This window comes from Podarcis bocagei (assembly GCF_964188305.1).
Source record: "Podarcis bocagei genome assembly, chromosome: 18".
In the NCBI taxonomy this organism is placed as follows: Eukaryota; Metazoa; Chordata; class Lepidosauria; order Squamata; family Lacertidae; genus Podarcis; species Podarcis bocagei.
In genome coordinates, this window is record NC_138144.1 from 4,794,281 (window position 1) to 4,817,303 (window position 23,023).

Below are 23,023 nucleotides of genomic sequence, written 5' to 3' on the forward strand. Positions count from 1 at the left end.
TCACTTCCATACATCACTACTGGGAAAACCATAGCTTTAACTATACGGACCTTTGTTGGCAAGGTGATAGCGGCAGATAAAAGCACCATGGGTTTTCACAACTTAGCCCTGCTCAGAGTAGACCCATTAAAACGAAAGAGTAAAATAAGCATGCTTCATTTCCCCTCTCTCTCTGTAGTTGCTTTCCAGGAGCTGTGCCCGTACGGTCACGGTGCAATTCCTGGACCCGGCGATACCAGGGAAGGTGAGTAACAAAAAGAACAGGGCCTTTGCGGTGGTGGCTCCCCGATTATGGAATGCTCTCCCCAGAGACACTTGGCTTTTTAAGCAGAAGCCAAATGGGATTTCTTAGCTGTGTTTGCTGGGGGTTTGGACTGGATGAGCCGCAGGTCATCCCTTTAAAACTGCGATTCTACTCATCGAGTAGGAATCTCATTTCTCACCACTTGAATCCCTCGGTTCGGGTCCTGGCCCTCTGATCGTGGATTGGGAAGCCTGTGGCCCCCAGGATCCGTGCGTGTTTGTCCCCAACTGCGGACCACGTTGAGCACGGAGCAGGCAGAGGACTTTATTGCGCCGTTCACGGTGTTGCTCCCTTTCCAGATGTGAACGAGTGCTCCGAAAATCCCGGCATCTGCATCAACGGGAACTGCATAAACACGGATGGCTCATTCCGTTGCGAGTGCCCCTTTGGCTACAACCTCGACTACACTGGAGTGAACTGTGTGGGTGAGTGGGGGGGGTGTATCTGGGATGCGGAACAGGTAGGGGTGGGATACCTAAATACTACTTTGTCACCTTCCCCCTTATATATAGGGGTCCCTCAGTTCTCAAACTTAATCCGTTCCGGAAGTCCGTTCCAAAACCAAAGCATTCCAAAACCAAGACGTGCTTTCCCATAGAAAGCAATGTAAAACGGATTAAACCATTCCAGACTTTTAGAAACAACCCCTAAAATGGCAATTGAACACAAATTCTGCTATCAAATGAGACCATTGATCCATACAACGAAAGCAATAATCAATGTACTGTACTATAAAAGAAATAAGACGGTATTGTAGATGATAAAAATTAAAATATTTGTTTTTCTTACCTGCACTGATGATAGTCATTGTTTGGATGGGGGGCTTTTATCCATTTCTACAGTCACATAATCAATCAATCAATCAGGAGCTGAACTGGGTCACAAAAACAAATGAAGTGAAAAAGCCTCAAAAACGAAAACACAAAATATATAGCAGAAACAGAAGCGCCAAACTTAATCCGTTCCGGAAGTCCGTTTTGCCTTCCGAAATGTTCGAAAACCAAGGCGCAGCTTCTGGTTGGTGCAGGCACCCCGGAAACAATAGCCGACAGCTACATCAGACGTTCCAAAAAACGTTTCCAAACCGGAACAGTTACTTCCGGGTTTTTGGCGTTCGGGAACCAAGGTACACAGACAGCACCCCACACCCCCAGGACGTGTGCCACACCCCTGTGGGCAGCGTGTGATGCCCCGGGATGCACGCCAGCCACACACCCGTCTGCTCTGTGGCCCCACCCCCTTGCTGGAACTTGAAGCTCTGCCACTGCCAGCATCCATCTTGGGCAGGCTGGCCGAAGGCTGGCTGCGCTACTGTGGGGGACAAGCCCCTCATGAAATAAGCATGCTGTAAGATCTGGGCTCCCTCCGTGCAGACGGAAGGACTAAATAGGTGAACAAAGCATATTTCTGAAAGCTACGGCAGTCTCGGCCGCGTCTCGATTCTCCAAAGGACCACAGACCCCGGGTAAGTGCCCGGGACCACCTGAGCTCTTGCCAATATTGACTGGTGTTCCCCCTGATGTTTTCATTTGTCTCCTCTTCCTTCCCTGCCACCCCAGACACGGACGAGTGCTCCATCGGGAACCCCTGCGGCAACGGGACGTGCACCAACGTGGTGGGGGGCTTCGAGTGCGTTTGCGGGGAGGGCTTTGAGCCGGGGCCTATGATGACCTGCGAAGGTTAGTGGGGACTTTACAGGGAGGTGGGTTTTTGCTTGAGGGTTTGACGCTGCTTTTATAGGCATGTTATTACGTGACAGCTGCATATTCCTGCGTTGCCAGGGGTTGTATTAAATCGGGGGTCAGCAGACTTTTTCAGCAGGGGGCCGGTCCACTGTCCCTCAGAACTTGTGGGGGGGCCAGGCTATATTTTGGAAAAAAATAATGAATGAATTCCTATGCCCCACAAATAACCCAGAGATGTATTTGAAATAAAAGGGCACATTCTACTCATGTAAAAACACGCTGATTCCCGGACCGTCCGCAGGCCGGATTTAGAAGGTAATTGGGCCAGATCCGGCCCCCAGGCCTTAGTTTGCCTAAAGGTAAAGGAACCCCTTGACCATTAGGTCCAGTTGCGGACGACTCTGGAGTTGCGGCGCTCATCTCGCTTTACTGGCCGAGGGAGCCGGCGTACAGCTTCCGGGTCATGTGATCAGGGTCCATCTACCTTTACCTATGGTATGCAAAATGAACCACGGAAGGAGAAGAAGGGAAGTCATTGATATTTTAAGGTTGTTTGAATGAATATTTTGAAATATGAATTAGAAAATTTAATCAGAATTGTACATTAAAAAAATGGCTGTGGCAATCCCTTTTACCTGACCCCCCATCCCTCTCTCCTGCACAGATATCAACGAGTGCGCCTTGAACCCTCTGCTCTGTGCTTTCCGCTGCATCAATGCCCTCGGCTCCTACGACTGCACCTGCCCGTCTGGCTACACACTGCGGGATGACCGGAGGATGTGCAAAGGTGAGGAGGAAGCGCAATGAAATGTTCCCTAGATTGGCTCTGCCTGTCTGCATCTTCCATTGCTACATCTGGTTCAGTGTTGCCTGCACAGGCTGGCAGTGACCCCCAAAAGAGTTCAGGCAGAGAACGTTTCCAGCCCTATATTGATGGTGGCGGGGATTTTGAACACGGGACGTTCTGTGTGCCAAGCTGATGTCCTGCCTCCGAGCCTATGCTCTCGTGCGTCTCCACCCCCATCGTTCCGCCCGGACACTGACGTCCAGATCCGAGGGCCTTCTGGTGGTTCCCTCACTGCGAGAAGCAAGGTTACAGGGAACCAGGCAGAGGGCCTTCTCGGTGGTGGCACCCGTCCTGTGGAACGTCCTCCCGCCAGATGTCAAAGAGAACAGCAACTACCAGAGTTTTAGAAGACATCTGAAGGCAGCCCTGTTTAGGGAAGCTTTTAATGTTTGATGTATTACAGTATTTTAATATTTTGTTGGAAGCTGCCCAGAGTGGTTGGGGAAGCCCAGCCAGATGGGCAGGGTAATGGTAAAGGTACAGGGGCCCCTGACCATTAGGTCCAGTCGTGGCCGACTCTGGGGTTGCGGCGCTCATCTCGCTTTACTGGCTTCCGGGTCATGTGGCCAGCAGGACTAAGCTGCTTCTGGCGAACCAGAGCAGCACACGGAAACATCGTTTACCTTCCCGCCGGAGCGGTACCTATTTATCTACTTGCACTTTGATGTGCTTTCGAACTGCTAGGTTGGCAGGAGCAGGGACCGAGCAACGGGAGCTCACCCTGTCGCGGGGATTTGAACCGCTGACCTTCTGATCGGCAAGTCCTAGGCTCTGAGAGCCAGTGTGGTGTAGTGGTTAAGAGTGGTAGTCTCGTAATCTGGGGAACCAGGTTCGCGTCTCCACTCCTCCACATGCAGCTGCTGGGTGACCTTGGGCCAGTCACACTTCTCTGAAGTCTCTCAGCCCCACTCACCCCAAAGAGTGTTTGTTGTGGGGGAGGAAGGGAAAGGAGAATGTTAGCCGCTTTTTAGGATTTGCTGAAATAATTTTGGAAATTGGGATGTAGGAAGGGGAGGTTTGGGGGAGTCCGAGAACTGAGGGATATGAAAAAAAGGTTATGAAATTATACATGTTTGTATGTCTTTTTATTTGTTTGTATTGTTTAAAAAAAATGTTGTAAAACCAATAAAAAAATTATAAAAAAGGAGAATGTTAGCCGCTTTGAGACTCCTTAAAGGGAGTGAAAGGCGGGATATCAAATCCAAACTCTTCTTCTGTGGTTTAACCCACAGCGCCACCCGCGTGGGCTGGGTATAAATAATAAATTATTATTATCATTATTTATCCCTTTCCCTGCAGATTTGGACGAATGTGCGGAAGGCATGCACGACTGCGAATCTCATGGGATGATGTGCAAGAACCTCATCGGAACTTTCGCCTGCATCTGCCCCCCTGGGATGCAGCGTCGGCCTGACGGCGAAGGCTGCACAGGTGGCCCCCTTTTCATTGATTTCTTTTAAAAGAAGCCACAGCATTCTAGTCCTCATTACTGCGATGGAAACACGCAGGCAGGACCCTGAATTTTTGGGTCCAGAAGGGCCCTTTATTTATTTGCCTATTTCATTGACATGAAGTCCTTCCACCTCGCTCCTCTTTACTGAACGAAGGGATATTTTGACGGAACTTTGGGGGCATCTCATATCGCACTTGACCACAACTGCATACATAACGTAAAGGCTACATAAAAAAATTCCTTCCAGTAGCACCTTCAATCTCCCAGGACATTCTATACAAGATCTCAAAGTAGCTGTTTTACTACAAAGGAATTTCAGAAATAGACTGGAAAGAGAAGCTGCTGAATTGCAACTCATTACCAAACTCAAAACCATGGAGAGACCTGGTCTGAACAAAGACATTGGATTCTTATCTCATTATACATGACTAAGCCATTTCTCACCTTCTCACCCCATGCCTTTTCCTGTAAGACCTATTACAGTCGTTAAGAGTCGTCAACAGGCTCATCTCAGCTATCTGCCAATCTCCCATTCCCTCCACCCTTCTGAGTAATACCCCTCCCCACCTTCTCACTATATAGAAGGGTCTGGCAACTTCTGTTTCAGTGTATCTGAAGAAGTGTGCATGCACACGAAAGCTCATACCAAGAACTAACTTAGTTGGTCTTTAAGGTGCTACTGGAAGGAATTTTTTTATTTTGACTATGGCAGACCAACACGGCTACCTATCTGTAAAGGCTACATTTAAAGAAACGGGCACTTGGTGGAATATAAATGTCTTGTTTCTACCTTTTGCCTTTGGGAAGTTCTGTATAATTTCATATCATCATCAATCTTTATTACGGTCCAGAGACCCAACAAATCATTACAAAGCAATGCACAATTCATACAGCCTACCTCCAGGTTAAACAAGCATTTTGTTCAGAAGATAGGGATCACTGGTTCTTGCAACCACCAATAAAAACTTTGCCACTGCTAATGTTCTAGCGTTTGTCCGGTCTTCCAATAGGAACCTGACATAGCGAGCCTCTTATTTTCCCAGGAAAGGTACCAGCAAGGGCAATATCAGTTCAGCCCTGGCTTGCTCATATTTTGCACAGTGCAACAAAATATGTTTTATGGAATCGATGTCTTGAGCACATGAGCAAAGTCTGTCCTGGTAGGGAACTCCTCTCAACCTGCCAGCCAACTCTGCAGAAGGAAAGATGTTTAGTCTGGCTTTGGTGAAAAGCCTTCGATAATTTGGTACTATCATAACGGAGCGCGTTACTTCTGGGTTTCGCCGCTCGCACATGCACAGACGGTCAAAACGATGTCACGCGCATGTGCAGAAGCGGCAAATCGCGACCTGCGGACGCGGGTTGCGTTCGCTTCTGGATGCAAATGGGGCTCCGGAACGGATCCCGTTCGCATCCAGAGGTACCACTGTATAGTTTAACCTCGTGGCCACTGAACCGGCCCATAACAAACGTGAAGCTCACTCTTTCTCCCACTTCTAACCTCCTCCCTTCGTTCCTTGCTGCCCTCAGATGAGAACGAGTGCCGGACCAAGCCGGGGATTTGCCCCAACGGACGCTGTGTCAATTCCGTGGGCAGCTACCAATGCGACTGCAATGAAGGCTTCCAGAGCAGCCCCTCCGGCACCGAGTGCCTTGGTAAGCGATAACGGTTCTCGCCCGGCAGCTTCCCCTTGAGCTTTCGGTTGCAGTCGTCTCGTGGTGGCCTCGATGAGGTGGCTGCAGTCGTCACAGGATAGCCTGTCGTGTTTGCAGCTCGTAGGCGTTGCGTTGGAAGCACTGGGGGAGTTTGACCTTCTCCTCTGAGGGGAGAGAATTGAGGGCAGAGGCAGATTTGGGAGGGTTGAGAGGATTGTGCCATTGGCTCCACCCCCTGTGACATCAGGCTCCGCCTCTAAGCCACCAGACATAATGAGGCTCCGCCCATCAGTGTCACTCTCCCATGGGCGCCACTAGGCAGCATTGTAGGGGGTTGGGCTAAAGGTAAAGGGACCCCTGACCATTAGGTCCAGTCGTGGCCAACTCTGGGGTTGCGGCGCTCATCTCGCTTTACTGGCCGAGGGAGCCGGCGTACAGCTTCCGGGTCATGTGGCCAGCAGGACTAAGCCGCTTCTGGCAAACCAGAGCAGCGCACGGAAAGACGTTTACCTTCCCGCCGGAGTGGTACCTATTAATCTACTTGCACTTTGATGTGCTTTTGAACTTCTAGGTTGGCAGGAGCAGGGACTGAACAACGGGTGCTCACCCCGTCACAGGGATTCAAACTGCCGACCTTCTGATCGGCAAGTCCTAGGCTCTGTGGCTTAACCCACAGCGCCACCCGTGTCCCAGATAGGGGGTTGGGCTAGACCTTTTTTTAAAAAATTGAATTTATATACTGCCCTATACCCGGGAGTCTCAGGGCGGTTCGCATAATACAATCAAGATATAAAACCACAAAATACATAATAAAAATTAAAACAACAACCCAACAGCTCTACAAGGGTAACAGGGAACCAGGCAGAGGGCCTTCTCGGTAGTGGCGCCCTCCCATTAGATGTCAAGGAAATAAACAACTATCTGACTTTTAGAAGACATCTGAAGGCAGAACTATTTAGGGAAGTTTTTAATGTTTGAAGTTTTATTCTGTTTTTAATGTTCTGTTGAGTGCCGCCCAGAGTGGCTGGGGAAACCCAGCCAGATGGGCGGAGTATAAATATATTATTATTATTATTATTATTATTATTATTATTATTATTATTATTATTATTATTATTTGTAGTAGTAGTAGTACAATTATATGATTCTATTTTATCAGTGCTCACCTGTGTTTCTGTAGAATGAAGTGGCAGAAATTTAGGATTTGGGAATTTTATCCATTCCCAGATGTGTGTGTTGAATTAAACATGACAAGAAAGCAGGACTGGCATGACCGTACATCAGTCAGGATTTCTGCGTTGTATTTCACACACATATCATTAAATATATGTTTATATAAAGAATTGGGGTGCGGGTGGCGCTGTGGGTTAAACCACAGAGCCTAGGACTTGCCGATCAGAAGGTCGGCGGTTCGAATCCCCGCGATGACGGAGTGAGCTCCCGTTGCTCGGTCCCTGCTCCTGCCAACCTAGCAGTTCGAAAGCACACCAGTGCAAGTAGATAAATAGGTACCGCTCCGGCGTGAAGGTAAACGGCATTTCCGTGCGCTGCTCTGGTTCGCCAGAAGCGGCTTAGTCCTGCTGGCCACATGACCCGGAAGCTGTACACCGGCTCCCTCGGCCAGTAAAGCAAGATGAGCGCCGCAACCCCACAGTCGGCCACGACTGGACCTAATGGTCAGGGGTCCCTTTACCTTTTTACCTATAAAGAATTACAATACCAGCATAAAAGGCCAGGTCTGCTTTTCTCTTTCTCTGTGTTTTACCCGCCCCCAGTAAATATGAGCTATTCCTGCACAGCAGGGGGGTGACCAGAGGACCCCTTGGTTCCCTCCCATGCTCACCTCAGCTCTCATCCCATCTAGAGTTTGGTCCCACTGCAGGTTCGGTGGCACACTCTGCTAACGGCCTACAGTTGCCTAGCGTGGGTTGCCGGTGCCCGGGACAAGACCAGTATTGTTCTGCCAAGCTGTAACGGCACCGGCATGGCAATTGCAGCCTGCCCACCTTCTTGATCAGCCCCCGCCCTCCATTTCTCCCTTTCCAACTTCAGTTTGATGCGGATAGCAGCCATCGGAAGAATTTGACAACAAAACAATAATATAAGCACCCGAACAAAATATGTGCCTTTGACCTGATGGAAGAACCGAAGGTTTGGGGAGGGGGGAAAGAGTGGAAATTGAGGGACTCCCTTACTTTTGAGAGAGGCACAGATGGAGGGCGTGCTGTTTTTTCGCCCCTTTTGAAATTTTTGCTCCTGGTAATTTTGTGCCCAGGGCACACACCCCGCTACACCACTGACTGCCGATTTTTTCCTCTCCCCTTCCCAGACACCCGCCAAGGATTCTGCTTCACCGAGGTGCTGCAGACCATGTGCCAGATGTCCTCGACCAACCGGCACCAGGTCACGAAATCGGAGTGCTGCTGCAACGGAGGGCGGGGCTGGGGCCCCCAGTGCGAACTCTGCCCCTTTCCTGCCACCGCCCAGTACAAGAAAATGTGCCCGCATGGGCCAGGCTACGCAACCGACGGGAGAGGTGAGCCTGTCAAGCTGGGCGCGGGCTCCGCGGGCCCCTGGGGGTCTTCCCCTAGCACCTGCAAAGTCTCTGAGGCCCCCCCATGCTCCCCCCGACCGCAACTGGCTTTGCATTGGTGATGATCCTAACCTAAGGTTATCAGATCTTTTTCAAAGAATCTGGGGACACTTTTTTTTTTGAAAAGAGAAAAAAACAGTTATTAAAAAAGGTTGTTTTTTTAAAAAAGAAATAATATATTCTCGTCTGCGGCCAGTTGGCCGGGTGGCGGGGTGCGCTCGATTTGGGTTGTGGGGGGGGGTCAGCGGTTCCCCCAGTTGACATGCCGGGCGTCCCCGGCTCCCCCTTGGCAGTGGCAGCGGCAATCTCAGCAACCCGGAGCCAGCCTGGTAGCACAGTTGGCTCTGGCTGGCTTTAAGAGATGCTCGCAGCCGTGGCGCCATTTTGCCTCGCCGGAAGTGACACCTGGCTTGAGAGCAGTACATGTGAAAAGGATCTAGGAGTCTTGGTTGACCACAAACTTGACATGAGCCAACAGTGTGACGCGGCAGCTAAAAAAGCCAATGCAATTCTGGGCTGCATCAATAGGAGTATAGCATCTAGATCAAGGGAAGTAATAGTGCCACTGTATTCTGCTCTGGTCAGACCTCACCTGGAGTACTGTGTCCAGTTCTGGGCACCACAGTTCAAGAAGGACACTGACAAACGGGAACGTGTCCAGAGGAGGGCAACCAAAATGGTCAAAGGCCTGGAAACGATGCCTTATGAGGAACGGCTAAGGGAGCTGGGCATGTTTAGCCTGGAGAAGAGGAGGTTAAGGGGTGATATGATAGCCATGTTCAAATATATAAAAGGATGTCACATAGAGGAGGGAGAAAGGTTGTTTTCTGCTGCTCCAGAGAAGCGGACACGGAGCAATGGATCCAAACTACAAGAAAGAAGATTCCACCTAAACATTAGGAAGAACTTCCTGACAGTAAGAGCTGTTTGACAGTGGAATTTGCTGCCAAGGAGTGTGGTGGAGTCTCCTACTTTGGAGGTCTTTAAGCAGAGGCTTGACAACCATATGTCAGGAGTGCTCTGATGGTGTTTCCTGCTTGGCAGGGGGTTGGACTCGATGGCCCTTGTGGTCTCTTCCAACTCTAGGATTCTATGATTCTATAAGTCCCCATCTTGTGTCTTGTGCCGTTGAACCAATCACACGACATTCATTACCTACCTACGGGACCGCCTCTCCCGGTATGCCCCACGGAGAGCCTCAAGGTCCATAAATAGCAACACCCTAGTGGTCCCGGGCCCTAAGGAAGTTAGATTAGCCTCAACCAGAGCCAGGGCCTTCTCAACACTGGCCCCGGCCCGGTGGAACGCTCTGCCTCATGAGACCAGGGCCCTGCAGGATCTGATTTCTTTCCACAGGGCCTGTAAGACAGAGTTGTTCCGCCTGGCCTTTGGCTTGGAGCCAATTTGATTCCCTCCCCCTCTTTCTTTTTTCCTTTTCCTTTCTCCTGTGATGATGCTGCATTTTAATATTTTAATGTTTGAATATTTTAATGTTGTATTTTAATCTTGTTTTTAAGTTGTCTTCATTCAACTTGTTTTTATTATTGCTTATTGCTTTTATTATTTTATTATTAGCCACCCTGAGCCCGGTTTTGGCTGGGGAGGGCAGGGTATAAATAGAAATAATAATAATAATAATAATAATAATAATAATAATAATAATAATAATAATAATAATAATAATTATTATTATTATTATTATTATTATTATTATTATTATTATTATTATTATTAAATCTACAACACTTAAAATATAAATCCGGGGACATTATATGAAATCCGGGGACATTCTGGGGACGGATTTTGTCCGGGGACAGATTTGTAAATCCGGGGACTGTCCCCGGGAAACGGGGACATCTGGTAACCATATCCTAACCATCGGCTCCTTTCCTCTCCCGCTGCAGACATTGACGAGTGCAGAGTCCTGCCCAACCTCTGCAAACACGGCCAGTGCATCAACAGCATGGGTTCGTTCCGCTGCCACTGCCGGCTAGGCTACACCAACGACATCACCGGCACATCTTGCCAGGGTAAGGGTTTTCGCGGAAGCAGGCGGCCTGGCTCGAGCCAGCAGTCAGTTTTGGGCTTTGGGAAACCCATTCCTTCAGTCCGGCTGGTCAATTTAGATAAAATAATAATAAAATAATGGGAATGCGGAGAGGGCCTACTCGGTCGTGGCTGCTCCCAGGGAACTATGGAACTCCCTGCTTCGAGAAGTTAGACGGGCTTCCTCTTTGTTGTCCAGCCAGGAGCTGAACACCTTTTTATTCCAACATGCCTTTAGGAACGGACTCTTTTTAAGGAAAGGGCTGCTGCTGCTGCGATGTTTTCATTGCTGTTTTTATCTGTATTTTTCATGGGTCTGTCATATACAGTCGTACCTCGGAAGTCGAACACCTTGCGAGTCGAACGCTTTGGCTCCTGAACGCCGCAAACCCAGAAGTGAGTGTTCTGGTTTGCGAACGTTCTTTGGCACCCAAACATCCGACACGGCTTCCGATTGGCTGCAGGAGCTTCCTGCAGCCAATCGGAAGCCACGCCTTGGTTTCTGAACGTTTTAGAAGTCGAACGGTCTTCCAGAAAGGATTCCGTTCAACTTCTGAGGTACAACAAATTCTATTGGTGTTTGATTGCACTTTGCTGTTTCTATGTTTTCATCTTTTTCTGTTTTGTCGTTGGTTTTGTACTTTGGAAACTGCCTGGGGGGAAAGCAGGACATCATCATCATCATCATTATTATTATTATTATTATTATTATTATTATTATTATTATTATTATTGCTGTTATATCATATTCGCTTCACCGTAGACCTAGACGAATGCAACCAGTCGCCCAAGCCGTGCAACTTCATCTGCAAGAACACGGAAGGAAGTTTCCAGTGTTCCTGCCCCCGAGGTTACATCCTGCAAGAAGATGGAAAGACCTGCAAAGGTAACTAAAATTTGGGGGAGAAGCTGGGGTGCCAAATGGATTTGATCTTTGCAAACACCAGCTGCCTCTGGAAGGCCCTAGGATCCACACTATAGCTGTCAACTGTCCCTTATTTGGCGGGAAAGTCCCTTATCCCAGCACCATGTCCCGCTGCTGTCCCTTATAGATGATGTCCCTTAAATTTCCCGGGTTTCAAAGGAAGCAGCTCCTCTCCCTCCCTCCCTGCCGGCCAGGGAGGAGGGAGGCTCCAGCTGTGTTGCTTGGCTGCGTTGCTCACCTGCTCCCCTGTAACTTGGCTTCTCGCAGTGAGGGAACTGCCAGAAGGCCCTCGGAGCTGGACCTCAATGTCCGGGCAGAACGATGGGGGTGGAGACGCTCCTTCAGGTATACTGGACCGAGGCCGTTTAGGGCTTTCAAGGTCAGCACCAACACTTTGAATTGTGCTCGGAAACGTCCTGGGAGCCAATGTAGGTCTTTCAAGGCCGGTGTTATATGGTCTCGGCGGCCGCTCCCAGTCACCAGTCTAGCTGCCGCATTCTGGATTAGTTGTAGTTTCCGGGTCACCTTCAAAGGGAGCCCCACGTAGAGCGCATTGCAGTAATAACTTTTCGACAGCGCAATGGTCATCCTCTGGAGGTTGTGGACTCTCCTTCCTCAGATGTTTTCAAGCAGAGGTTGGACGGCTGTCTGTCAGGGGTGCTTGAGCCGAGATTCCTGCATTTCAGGGGGCTGGACTAGATGACCGCTGGGGTCCCTTCCACCTCTACAATTCTATGATTGTCAAAAGTGCACTTACAAGTTAGGAAAAGGCATAACCACTCGTCAGAGACCAGTGGCGGCATCAGCGGCTTCAGCAGCTGCCCAGAGTGTTAGAATTCCTGCTCTTTGATTGCAGTCACGGGATTGTTGTCTATCACATGACGGTGTATGTTTTGACTCCACAGCGTGGGAAGTGACGGAGACAGGATGTTTGTGTTCCTGTGTTCCGTGAAGTGGGACTCTTGTCCTTTGTTCTTTTTCTCTTTGCTGTCTGATGCTAGAGAGAGAGGGAGCCATGTTGCAGTGCTCCGTGTGTGTTTATATGTAAATAAAGTAGATTAGCCAAAATGCCGAGTTGCTGAGGTCTGTTACGCAAGCTGTGCAACGGATCCCTAAGTGTGCCGATGTCGGTTGGCATCGGTCGCTGTGATATTCGGGCAGAAGAAAGCTTTTGAAGCTCCCGAACAATCAACCAGGAGGGACAAAACATGCCGGTCGGGCATGTGTCTCTGCCAGGGTCATTACTCAAGCTCCTAACACAGAGGACTCCCCAGGAGAGGGGAGAAGAGAGGAGGCCAAGGGAACGCTCCACAAGGACGGGTGTTCGAAAAAGGGGTGAGGGGCTGCCAGCTCTGCAGGCAAGGGGGGACATAACTGGGCTCCTGAGCCCCACAGGGGTGCCGCAGGCAACACTGGCCTCTGTCCCTCTTTCCTTCCCTCCTTCTTCTGATGCCCTCTGGCATCTCTGTCTCCCAAAGGCTTGCACAGCTGTTTGTTGCAGCAGCCCTGGCTGCAAGCTCCCCGTGTGAATGGTGCCTCTGGAGCTGGCCTGGGGGCGCTGGGTGCCAGGAGCTGAGGTGGCCTCGGAGTAGGCAAGCAAGTGGGCGAGGGAGCCCAGTCCGCCAGCCCTTGCTGTTGGGAATGGGCAGACATGTCTGTGGGCCGGCGCAAGGACGTCTTGGGAAATTAATCCTGCGTCCAGTCAGGCTTCCCCTGCGCAGCTCTGTTCGGGAGCTGACCTGGCAGCAATAGCAGAGTCGCAGGTGTGAGATGAGGGATAAATCAAGTCCAAAGACAGATCGGTTCTTATCTCTAAAAGCGTTTATTTACAGAGCAATAAATCCATCAGGACATTCCGGCATCTCTGTGCGCAAAAGCAAGCCCGCGCAGCTTCTGTGCCAAGCTGCTTGTTCAGTCAGAATCGAAAGCACTTCTCTGAACACACACAGACTGTGACGCACTTCCCTGCGTCAAGCTCCTCCCAGATACAGGACACCACGGAGTTTTAACCCTGTCAGTTCCAAACTCCACAGGACGTGTCTCTCTTTGGGGGGCAGCTCAGAGACCAGGGGCAGCAGCAGCGGCTGCCCAGAGGACTCCCCAGGAGAGGGGAGAGGAGATGAGGCTATTTGAAAAGGGGTGAGGGGCTACTAGCTCTGCAGGCAAAGGGGGGGACAAAATTGGGTTCCTGAGCCCCACAGGGGTACCGCAGAAAGAAAGTTCAAGGGAGCCATGAACTCAAAAAGGTTGAAAACCTCTGCATTAAAGGGTACCATCCATTCATCAATATTCTTGGTCACTGTTAGGGTGTCCTCGTTGTCCTTTTCCCAGTCTTGAGAGGTAGGGAAGTTGACAGATCCGTCCCTCCGTAGTCTCGCCTCAACCCAGCCTCTGTAACGTGAGGGCGATAGCACCAGAGAGGGAGTGGTGCAGGAAAAACAAATTACTCCTTAACTTAAAGAAAACAAAAGAGATCTTTGTGGACTTTAGGAAATGTAAATTGAATATTCAGCCACTTATTATTGAGGGGAAGTGCGTGGAACGGGTCTCGGTGTTTCGATTTCTGGGAATGGAGTTGAGAGACGACCTAACCTGGGGAGAAAACAGCAAAGACCTGGTGAAGAGAGCACAGCAGAGGTTATATTTTCCGAGAATCCTCCGGAAAAACAATCTCTCAAAGGACCTGTTGATGGCATTTTACCATTGTACTGTGGAGAGTGTATTAACTTATGGTCTGTGTGTGTGGTTTGGGAGCTGCACGGCCAGGGAAAAAACAATGCTGTCCAGGGTTGTAAAGACTGCGGAGTGAATAATTGGGCGCACTCTTCCCACCTTGGATCAAATCTACGCTTCCAGGTGCCCTAAGAAAGCGGCAGAGATAGCGCAGGATAGTGCGCACCCCGGAAATGATCTCTTTCAGTTTCTGCCTTCTGGAAGAAGGTACAGGGTTATAAAGGCCAGGACTAGCCGCCTGAGAAACAGTTTCTACGCAAATGCAATTCTGGTTCTAAATGCAGCATAAGGGGTCTCTATAGTATAGTGTATTTTAAAAGGGGGTTTCAGAGTTTTTAGGGGGTTTTGAATGTTTTATGTAGTTTTATGTAGTATTTATGTAGTATTTATGTAGATTCATGTAGTTTTTCAATTTCATTGTTCTGCATGGGACAATGACAATAAAGATATCATATATCGTATATATATCGTACATCGTAACTCAGCTCGTTTTCTTTACGAATCCAGACCTCGACGAGTGTTCCACGAAGCAACACAACTGCCAGTTCCTCTGTGTCAACGTCATTGGGGGCTTCAACTGCAAGTGCCCCCCTGGTTTCACCCAGCACCACTCTTCCTGCATCGGTGAGTTCCCCTGGTGCTCTCCCAAAGGCAAGGGCGAACCTTTCCTGGGAAGCCGGCTCACAAAGAGAAATAAATCTGCAGGTCTCTACTGCACACATTTGCGCATAGCCTGTAGTTCACCCCTCGGCCCCCTGATTCCTGGACTTAACCATCCATGGGTCCTTTACCTTTGACCTTTTTATCTGCTCCCTGCTGTCTTCAGGTCCGTTCACCTGCCGCTACCCTATAATGTAACCTCTGCAAGGCATTCCACCCACAGGCCAACAGCATGAGCAATGCAGGAGTGCTTACCGGGAAAACATACCCTATTTTTTGCTCTAGAAGACTCACTTTTTCCCTCCTAAAAAGTAAGGGGAAATGTGTGCGTGTCTTATGGAGCGAATGCAGGCTGCGCAGCTATGCCAGAAGCCAGAACAGCAAGAGGGATTGCTGCTTTCGCTGCGCAGCGATCCCTCTTGCTGTTCTGGCTTCTGAGATTCAGATTTTTTTTTCTTCTTATTTTCCTCCTCCAAAAACTTGTGGTCTGGTGCATCTTATAGAGCGAAAAATACGGTATATCTCAAGCAAGCGAGCCAAGCCGCACGCTCCATTACGAAGCCGCAGATTCCCCACTGCCACCACACTGCAGTCCAGTTTGGCAACCCATTGCAATTGGGCCAATACGGGGGCGCTGTTGGACTGTGCTTGTGTCTACTATAGATGGGGCTAATACGTGCCTTTTTGTTGTTGTTCATGAGATCTCTCTTCTCCCCCCCCCCCCCGTCTCCTCCTGCAGATAACAACGAGTGCACAGCGCAGCCCACCTTGTGCGGGGTCAAAGGGCAGTGCCTAAACACCCCTGGGAGCTACAACTGCGAGTGTCAGAAAGGGTTTGCCCTCGACACCTCTGGAAGTAGTTGCGAAGGTATGTGTGGACACAGGGAATGGTCTAAAATCCCATGGCAATAACACACAAAGCTAGACCGTTTTCCCCATGCTAAGCCAACCCAAACTCCAGGGAAAACAAAGAGAATTCCATGCTACGGATCATGAGAAAAGGAGTTGAAAATATAGCAGCCGATATTTTGTGCAAAACTACGGTGAAGTCACTTTTGGTTGTTGTTGTTTTCCCAATATCACTTTCATTCTCCAAAAGTGTTTCAAAGTATTTATCATTATATACGTGTTTTTTTAAAAAACACCAAATTCTCTTCGGCCCAATATATCATTGCTGACCGTCTCATGTTTTGTTTCCCGTTCAAACAGCAGCTTATACGATTTAGAAATAAATTTCTCATGGTTTTCCAACCATCTCATTTCAAAATCAGACCTTTGAACAAAGGTGGAGCCACTGTTCTGTTGGTCTCAGGGAAGGTATTGAAGCGTAGAGGAAGCATAGATCAGAATAATCTGGGGCCTTGTTGTGTGAAACTGCCGAGCCACCGAAAATTGCACAACCTGACTTTGCGATCAAATCACACCTGAAATCACAGGCAGGCTGGAAGTAGCCATTCTCCCTCTGTCAGTAACCATCCAGTGGAACTGGAAATTCAAGACAAAAGGGGGGGGGTTGGTGAATAGTCCTCATCACTTCCTGCTGTGGTGAGTTCCACAGGTTAACCACGTGCTGCGTGACTTCTTCCTCAATGGCTAGAATGTCCCACCAACCAGCACTCCAATGGTTGTTGTAAAACAACCACTACAGGCCTATGAGTCTATGATTTTCCCCACCTAAAGCATGATCTCCCCCTCTCTCCACGGTGCGAAGATGTCGACGAATGTGACGGGAACCACCGGTGCCAACACGGGTGTCAAAACGTCCTGGGAGGGTACCGCTGCGGCTGCCCCCAGGGATACGTCCAGCATTATCAGTGGAATCAGTGTGTAGGTAAGAGAACCACTGGGGGCTGGGTGGAAAGGGACGATAAGGGAGGCGCAACACACCTTGAAAGCCCTAAATGCCCCCTCGGCCCTGTAGACCTGAAGGAGCGTCTCCACCCCCATCGTTCAGCCCGGACACTGAGGTCCAGCTCCGAGGGTCTTCTGGCAGTTTCCCCCACTGCAAGAAGTAAAGTTACAGGGAATCAGGCAGAGGGCCTTCTCGGTGGTGGCGCCTTCCCTGCGGAATGCTCTCCCATCAGACGTCAAGGAGATAAGCAATTCTTTGACTTCTTAGAAGACATCTGAAGGCAGCCCTGTATAGGGAAGTTTTAAAAGTTTGATGTTTTGTGGTGTTTTTATATGTGCTGGGAGCAACCCAGAGTGGCTGGAGCAATGCAGTCAGATGGGCAGGGTACTAAGAATAATAACAAACAACATAATATACTAAACATAAGCGTAGTAGTAATAATAATAATAGTTGTTCTGGTGTTGTTGTTTTGTTAAGATAAAATAAAATAAAATTATTATTATTATTACTAGTATTATTATTATTTTCCAACATGTGTTTGGAATATTTTTAGACATTTTTGCTAGTTCAAGCGGTGTTAAGTACCACCTAAATATTATTTTCATCTAGCTGTCTTTCAAAGTGTAAAGGGTAAAGGGACCCTGACCGTTAGGTCCAGTCACGGACAACTCTGGGGTTGCGGCGCTCATCTCGGTTAATTGGCCGAGGGAGCCGGCGTACAGCTTCCGGGTCATGTGGCCAGTAGGACTAAGCCGCTTCTAGCGAACCGGAGCAGCGCACAGAAACGCCGTTTACCTTCCCACCAGAGCAGTGCATATTTATCTACTTGCACTGTGTGCTTTCAAACTGCTAGGTTGGCAGGAGCAGGGACCGAGCAACGGGAGCTCACCCCGTTGCGGGGATTCGAACTGCCGACCTTCTGATCGGCAAGCCCTAGGCTCTGTGGTTTAGACCACAGCGCCACCCACGTCCCTTTTCAAAGTATAACATGCAGCAAATGCCAAACCTTCCGTCGTCTCTCCCATGTGGTAATCATCATTATCATCCTCATCATCATACCCCACTCATCTGATGAGTGGCTTCCAGCATATATAAAAACGTAATAAACCATGAAACATTAAAAAAATGCACCAGTCGTATTATTATCATCAGAGAGCATCTGCTTAGTGTGCAGAAAACAGGGCCTGCCCAACCGATTTCGCCGCCTGAGGCAAAACCGGAAGGTGCCGCCCCTGCCAAAGCCTTGTGGCAGCAGCTTCCAGGTTCTGGCAAGGTTTTGTCCATTAGTCACCACTTCTCTGACGGCGCCCCTTGGATTCCAACCCCAAAGGCGGATGCCTCGGTCTGCCTGATGTGTGGGCCGGCCCTGCCAGAAGGTCCTGGGTCAAGGGGCCCTTGTATAACCAGCCTTATAACCACCCTTTCGGCCGCAGACGAGAACGAGTGCTCCAGCTCCACGGCCTGCGGCTCGGCTTCTTGCTACAACACCCTGGGGAGTTTCAAATGCATCTGCCCGTCCGGCTTCGACTTCGACCAGGCCTTTGGGGGCTGCCAGGATGTGAACGAATGCGCTGCGGGCGGGAGCCCCTGTAGCTACGGCTGCTCCAACACAGAAGGCGGCTACTTGTGCGGGTGCCCAACTGGGTACTTCCGGGCAGGGCAGGGGTAAGTTCAGCAACGCTGGCAGCCTCCGATTCACGGAGCAAAACAATTGGACCTACAAGCGGGAGTCTGTACCTGTGTTTGGGGGGCTGAGTTTGGCTTCCTCCGACCTTAGCCCCTCCAAATGGAGGGCCGAGGGATCTTGCAATGCGCTCCATCATACAGTGATCGAAGGTCAATGTCAGGAATGGGCCCAGCGAAGGGGAGTTGTGGGCAGAACCCACCAGGGACATGGATGATGGGAGCTGAAGTGGTTGTGGGAAAGGGGGAAAACTGAAGTGGACCTAGAATCATAGAATTGTCGAGTTGGAAGGGACCCTGAGGGTCATCCATTCCAACCCCCTGCAATGTAGGAATCTCAGCTAAAGCATCCAGGACAGATGGCCATCACAGATGGCCTCCAAGGAAGGAGAGTTCACTGGCTTTCAAGGCAGTTTGTTCCACTTGCTGTCAGAAAGTTCTTCCTGAAGTTTAGCCTTCACCTCCTTCCTTGTCATTTGAATCCATTGCTTCGGGTCCCGTCCTCCAGAGCAGGAGAAAACAAGCTTGCTCCCTCTTCCGTATGACAACCCTTGAGATATTGGAAGATGGCTCAAATATCTGTGCTGGGCCCAGGGGTATCCCGAGTAACGCAGTCCAGGTCCGGTCCCGAATCCAAGGGTTCTGCGAGGAGTCGGTCCGACAGGACGCAAGGCAGTAAACCAGGCAAGGTCAGGTACAGGATCTCAGGCAGGTTCTGGCAAACAGCAACGTAGCTCCTGCAACCTGGGGTGGGGTCCGACAGCGTTTTATCTCTGTCGGGGTAACGGCCGGTCCTGATCCCCCGGCGACTCACCTCCCTGTCTCGCCCGAAGGCGAGCACTCCTGCGAGTACTCAGGTCTCTCCTTCTCTCAGACCTTAGTCTCTGCAGCTTGGGAGACGTCGGTGGGTTACTAGACCCAGGGGCCGCCTCAGCCTCCCCTGAACCAACCGGTAGTGGAGCAGCTGTAAGTGATGGCCCAGCAGAAGGCAACGAGGTCATCCCCGCATCTGGAGCCAGGGCAGGCTCAGACCCCTGAATCAGCCCAGCTGGTGCTTGTTGCAGGGGAACCTGTGCAGACTGGGACTCTTCAGGATCAGGCCCCAGACTAGGTTCAGATGAGGCAAAGGATCTGGTGCGGACTGAGACTCCTCTGGCTCTGAGTCCAAGCCCGAGTCCTAGGCCATCACAATATCTCCCTCTCAGTCTCCTCTTCTCCAGGCTAAACATACCCAGCTCCTTCAACCGTTCCTCATCAGGCTTGGTTTCCAGACCCTGGATCACCCCCATCACCTCTCCTCTTCCAGCTTGCCAATCTCCTTTTTAACTTGTGGTGCCCAGAACTGGACACAGGACTCCAGGCAGGGTCTGACAACAGAAGAACAGAGCGGGACTATTACGTCTGGACACTATACTTGTGTTGATGCAGCCTAGAATAGCATTAGCCTTTTTTGCTGCTGCATCACACGGTTGACTCATGCTCAGCTTGTGGTCTGGAAACCAAGCCTTATGAGGAACGGTTGAAGGAGCTGTTTAGCCTGGAAAACATTTCAACGTCTGTTTCATTTTAGTTTCACTTTCGTTTTACATTCACTTCTGGTTTATGCATTTCTTTTGGCTGCCCTGATTTCTTTTCCTTTTTTAAATCATCTTTATTAATTTAAATTACACACATATACAACGAATTTACAATCTCATATTACAAAAAGAAAATTAAAGGGGGGAAAGCAATTAAGAAAGAAAAAAGAAGAAAATACAAAAGAAGAAAAGAAGAAAAAACAGATTTACATGCATTAAAAAAAGATAATCTTCCTTGTTAACACTTAAAAAAACCCTAAATAAAAAGACTTCTGACAAGACAAGGCTGCCCTGATTTCAGTGGGAAAGCCCAGCCTGCCTTCTGCTGCCTCGCAACGTCGGTGTTTTCTATCCAAATATTTGCAGGCCTTTCTGAGACACCCCCGGGGGGACTCCAGCTGACAAATGTCAGGGGAAGAGAAGCTGTTTAATGCACAGTTTCTCAAAAGAGTTACACCCTGTCAACTTGCCCTTACTTTAAATGGTGGGACCGCCTCGCTGTTCAGAAAAGCACAGTTTGGAAAGACGGAAGCGAGTGCGAGTTCCTGACATAGCTGCCAGCCGTCCCTTATTTGGCGGGAAAGTCCCTTATCCCAGCGCCGTGTCCCGCTGCTGTCCCTTATTGATGATGTCCCTTAAATTTCCCGGGTTTCAAAGGAAGCAGCTCCTCTCCCTCCCTCCCTGCCGGCCAGGGAGGAGGGAGGCTCCAACTGTGTTGCTTGGCTGCGTTGCTCACCCAATAAGGAGCCTAAGAACGACTGGGGGGTGGAGCTTGCATGCCTTGTGCCGATCAAATCGGCCGCGTTGCCTGGGGACTCGCCTTTGCTCAGCGCTTCCCAGCGGAGAGGTGACGGTGGTTTTCCTTGCTGCATCCCCTTTGCCGGGTTGCTGGGCTGTGGGAACCACCGCTTGAGGCTTCGTTTGGCTGCTGGCTGGGCTTTCTGCCTTTGGCTCGGAGGGGCTCAGAAGTTGAACATACCTGTGCTAGGAAAATCCCTTATTTTGGCTGCTGATCCCTTATTTTCGAGGCTGCTGGTCCCTTATTTTCAAATCTGTAAGTTGACAGCTATGGTCCCTGACAATCTCCTCTCTGCTGCTTGCTTGCTTTTTGAACTGCAGGCACTGTGTATCTGGGCTAGGGTTTGGCAAGGAAGCTTACCTCCCAGCGCCCCTGGAGGAGGAAGATGAGGAGAATCTGCTGTCGCCCGAAGCCTGTTACGAGTGCAAGATCAACGGCTACCCCAAGAGAGGGCGTCACCGGAGGAGCATCAATGACACCAACGAGCACCAGGTATTTGGGGAGGGGAAGGTGGCGGGCGGGGGGAGAGATATGGGGCACCTCATAGCTGAGCAGAGATGCTCTTGGGACTGGCCTTCCCAAACTCGCCTGCTCTTGCTTCCAAAGTGGAACTGGCGCCCGAGGAATATTGCAGATACAGCGGTACCTCGGTTTTCGAACTTAATCCGTTCCGGAAGACTGTTCGACTTCCGAAACGTTCGAAAACCGAAGCATTTACTTCCGGAAGCGTTTACTTCCGGAAAACTCAATACGGAAGCCGCGTGGCACATTCGACTTCTGAAAAGCGATCAAAAACCGAAGCAGTTGCTTCCTGGTCTTTGGCGTTCGAAAGCCGAAACGTTCGACTTCCGAGACGTTCGAAAATCGAGGTGCCGCTGTACAGTGGATGCTCGGGTTGCGAATGTGATCTGTGCAGGATGCACGTTCGCAACCCGCAGCGGCCGCAACCTGCAGCGGCACGTCTGCACACATGCGGGTTGCGATTCGACGCTTCTGCGCATGCGCCTCTGCCGGAAGCCGGAAGTAACACGTTGCCAGCTCTTTTCAAAAGTAAACATTGAACATATTGCAGTTGCAATAATTTCATTGCTTTATCTTTTCCACAACCGAGCTCTGCGTGAACTTTATGAAATAAATAGCCCCTCCCAGGCCCGCCTCTGACCTCTCTTCTCCTCCCTTTCCTCCCTCCCCTACCGTGCAGAAACCGGGCGTCAGCTTGGCCAGCATCAACGTGGCCTCGCCGGTGGTGGTGGCTCTCAACCTCTCCAGCCTGGGCCACAAGGAGCACATCCTGGAGCTGCTGCCGGCCGTGGCGCCGCTAGAGAACCGCGTCCGCTACATCATCGCCCAGGGGAACGAGGCGGGCCACTTCCACATCCACCAGCAAGACGGGCTCAGCTTCCTCCACCTGGCGCGCAAGCGGGCGTCGCCTGGCACCTACCAGCTGGAGATCGTCAGCGTCCCGCTTTACCGCAAGCGCGAACTGCAACACCTGGAAGCCCTGAAGGATCACGACTACCTTGCCGGAGAGCTGGGCGAGGCCCTCAAAATGAGGTTGCAGCTCCGCCTCTTTTAACCCTGCCCTTCCCGAGAGACACCAACGAAGCCAAGAGCTCAGGCTGCGCACCACCGACGACACACCCCGGGAGAATCTGCGCCTCCCCCCCCCTTGCGCCGGTCCCCCCCACACCTTGCTGCCATGGTGGAAGGGCTTCAGGGCAGCCCCCGATCTGGACCACAACGAATCCTGTTCTCCAAAACGTTTTTCAGAGGGCTGTTCTCGCCTCTGCCACCACCTCCTGCCCCACAGGCGGCCTCCGCCGTGCAGCCTCCGGGGAATGGCAGCGGTCCAGACCCGGCAGGCGAGGAAGCCCCCCTCCCTCGCTTGCCTTGGGTCCCCCCCTCGTTTCACCCCTCGCCTTGGCATCCCAGTGGCCCCCCTCCTCCTCCTCTGCGAGCACTGAGGACTTATTCACCTACCTTCGTGTCAGAAGGGAATGGCAGCTTCCGGTCTCCACTGTGCGTCCGGCCCGCTATTACACTGGACTCCGGGGTTTCGTGTGCGGGTGCTTCGCCTGTCGGCAGCGGTTGGGGGAAGGCAGCCAGGCCTGCACCGGATCCAACCTCTGCAGGGTCTTCCGAAGTGCACTAGAGTTCCTTGGACAGCATTGAAGTGCACTGCGCCGCTTATGGGGACCAAAGCGAAGAAG

General features: G+C 50.6%; 1 protein-coding gene across 3 annotated transcripts in view; it reads left to right on the plus strand.

Annotated features, from left to right (window-relative positions):
* FBN3 (fibrillin 3) overlaps positions 1–22,574 on the plus strand; it is a 163,610-nt gene extending 141,036 nt beyond the window's left edge. For 2 of the 3 annotated variants that reach the window (XM_081177548.1, XM_081177549.1), the window contains 15 exons: positions 179–244; positions 604–729; positions 1,864–1,983; positions 2,654–2,776; positions 4,136–4,267; positions 5,820–5,945; positions 8,275–8,481; positions 10,443–10,568; positions 11,348–11,470; positions 14,750–14,866; positions 15,642–15,770; positions 16,614–16,733; positions 18,188–18,419; positions 21,134–21,305; positions 22,015–22,574. In XM_081177548.1, coding sequence (XP_081033674.1) covers positions 179–244; positions 604–729; positions 1,864–1,983; positions 2,654–2,776; positions 4,136–4,267; positions 5,820–5,945; positions 8,275–8,481; positions 10,443–10,568; positions 11,348–11,470; positions 14,750–14,866; positions 15,642–15,770; positions 16,614–16,733; positions 18,188–18,419; positions 21,134–21,305; positions 22,015–22,389 — 2,294 coding nt within the window. In that variant the 3' untranslated portion in view covers positions 22,390–22,574. The remainder of the gene's footprint in view (positions 1–178; positions 245–603; positions 730–1,863; positions 1,984–2,653; positions 2,777–4,135; positions 4,268–5,819; positions 5,946–8,274; positions 8,482–10,442; positions 10,569–11,347; positions 11,471–14,749; positions 14,867–15,641; positions 15,771–16,613; positions 16,734–18,187; positions 18,420–21,133; positions 21,306–22,014) is intronic. The other variant, XM_081177550.1, reaches the window with a different exon arrangement.
* Positions 22,575–23,023: the final 449 nt, after the last annotated feature.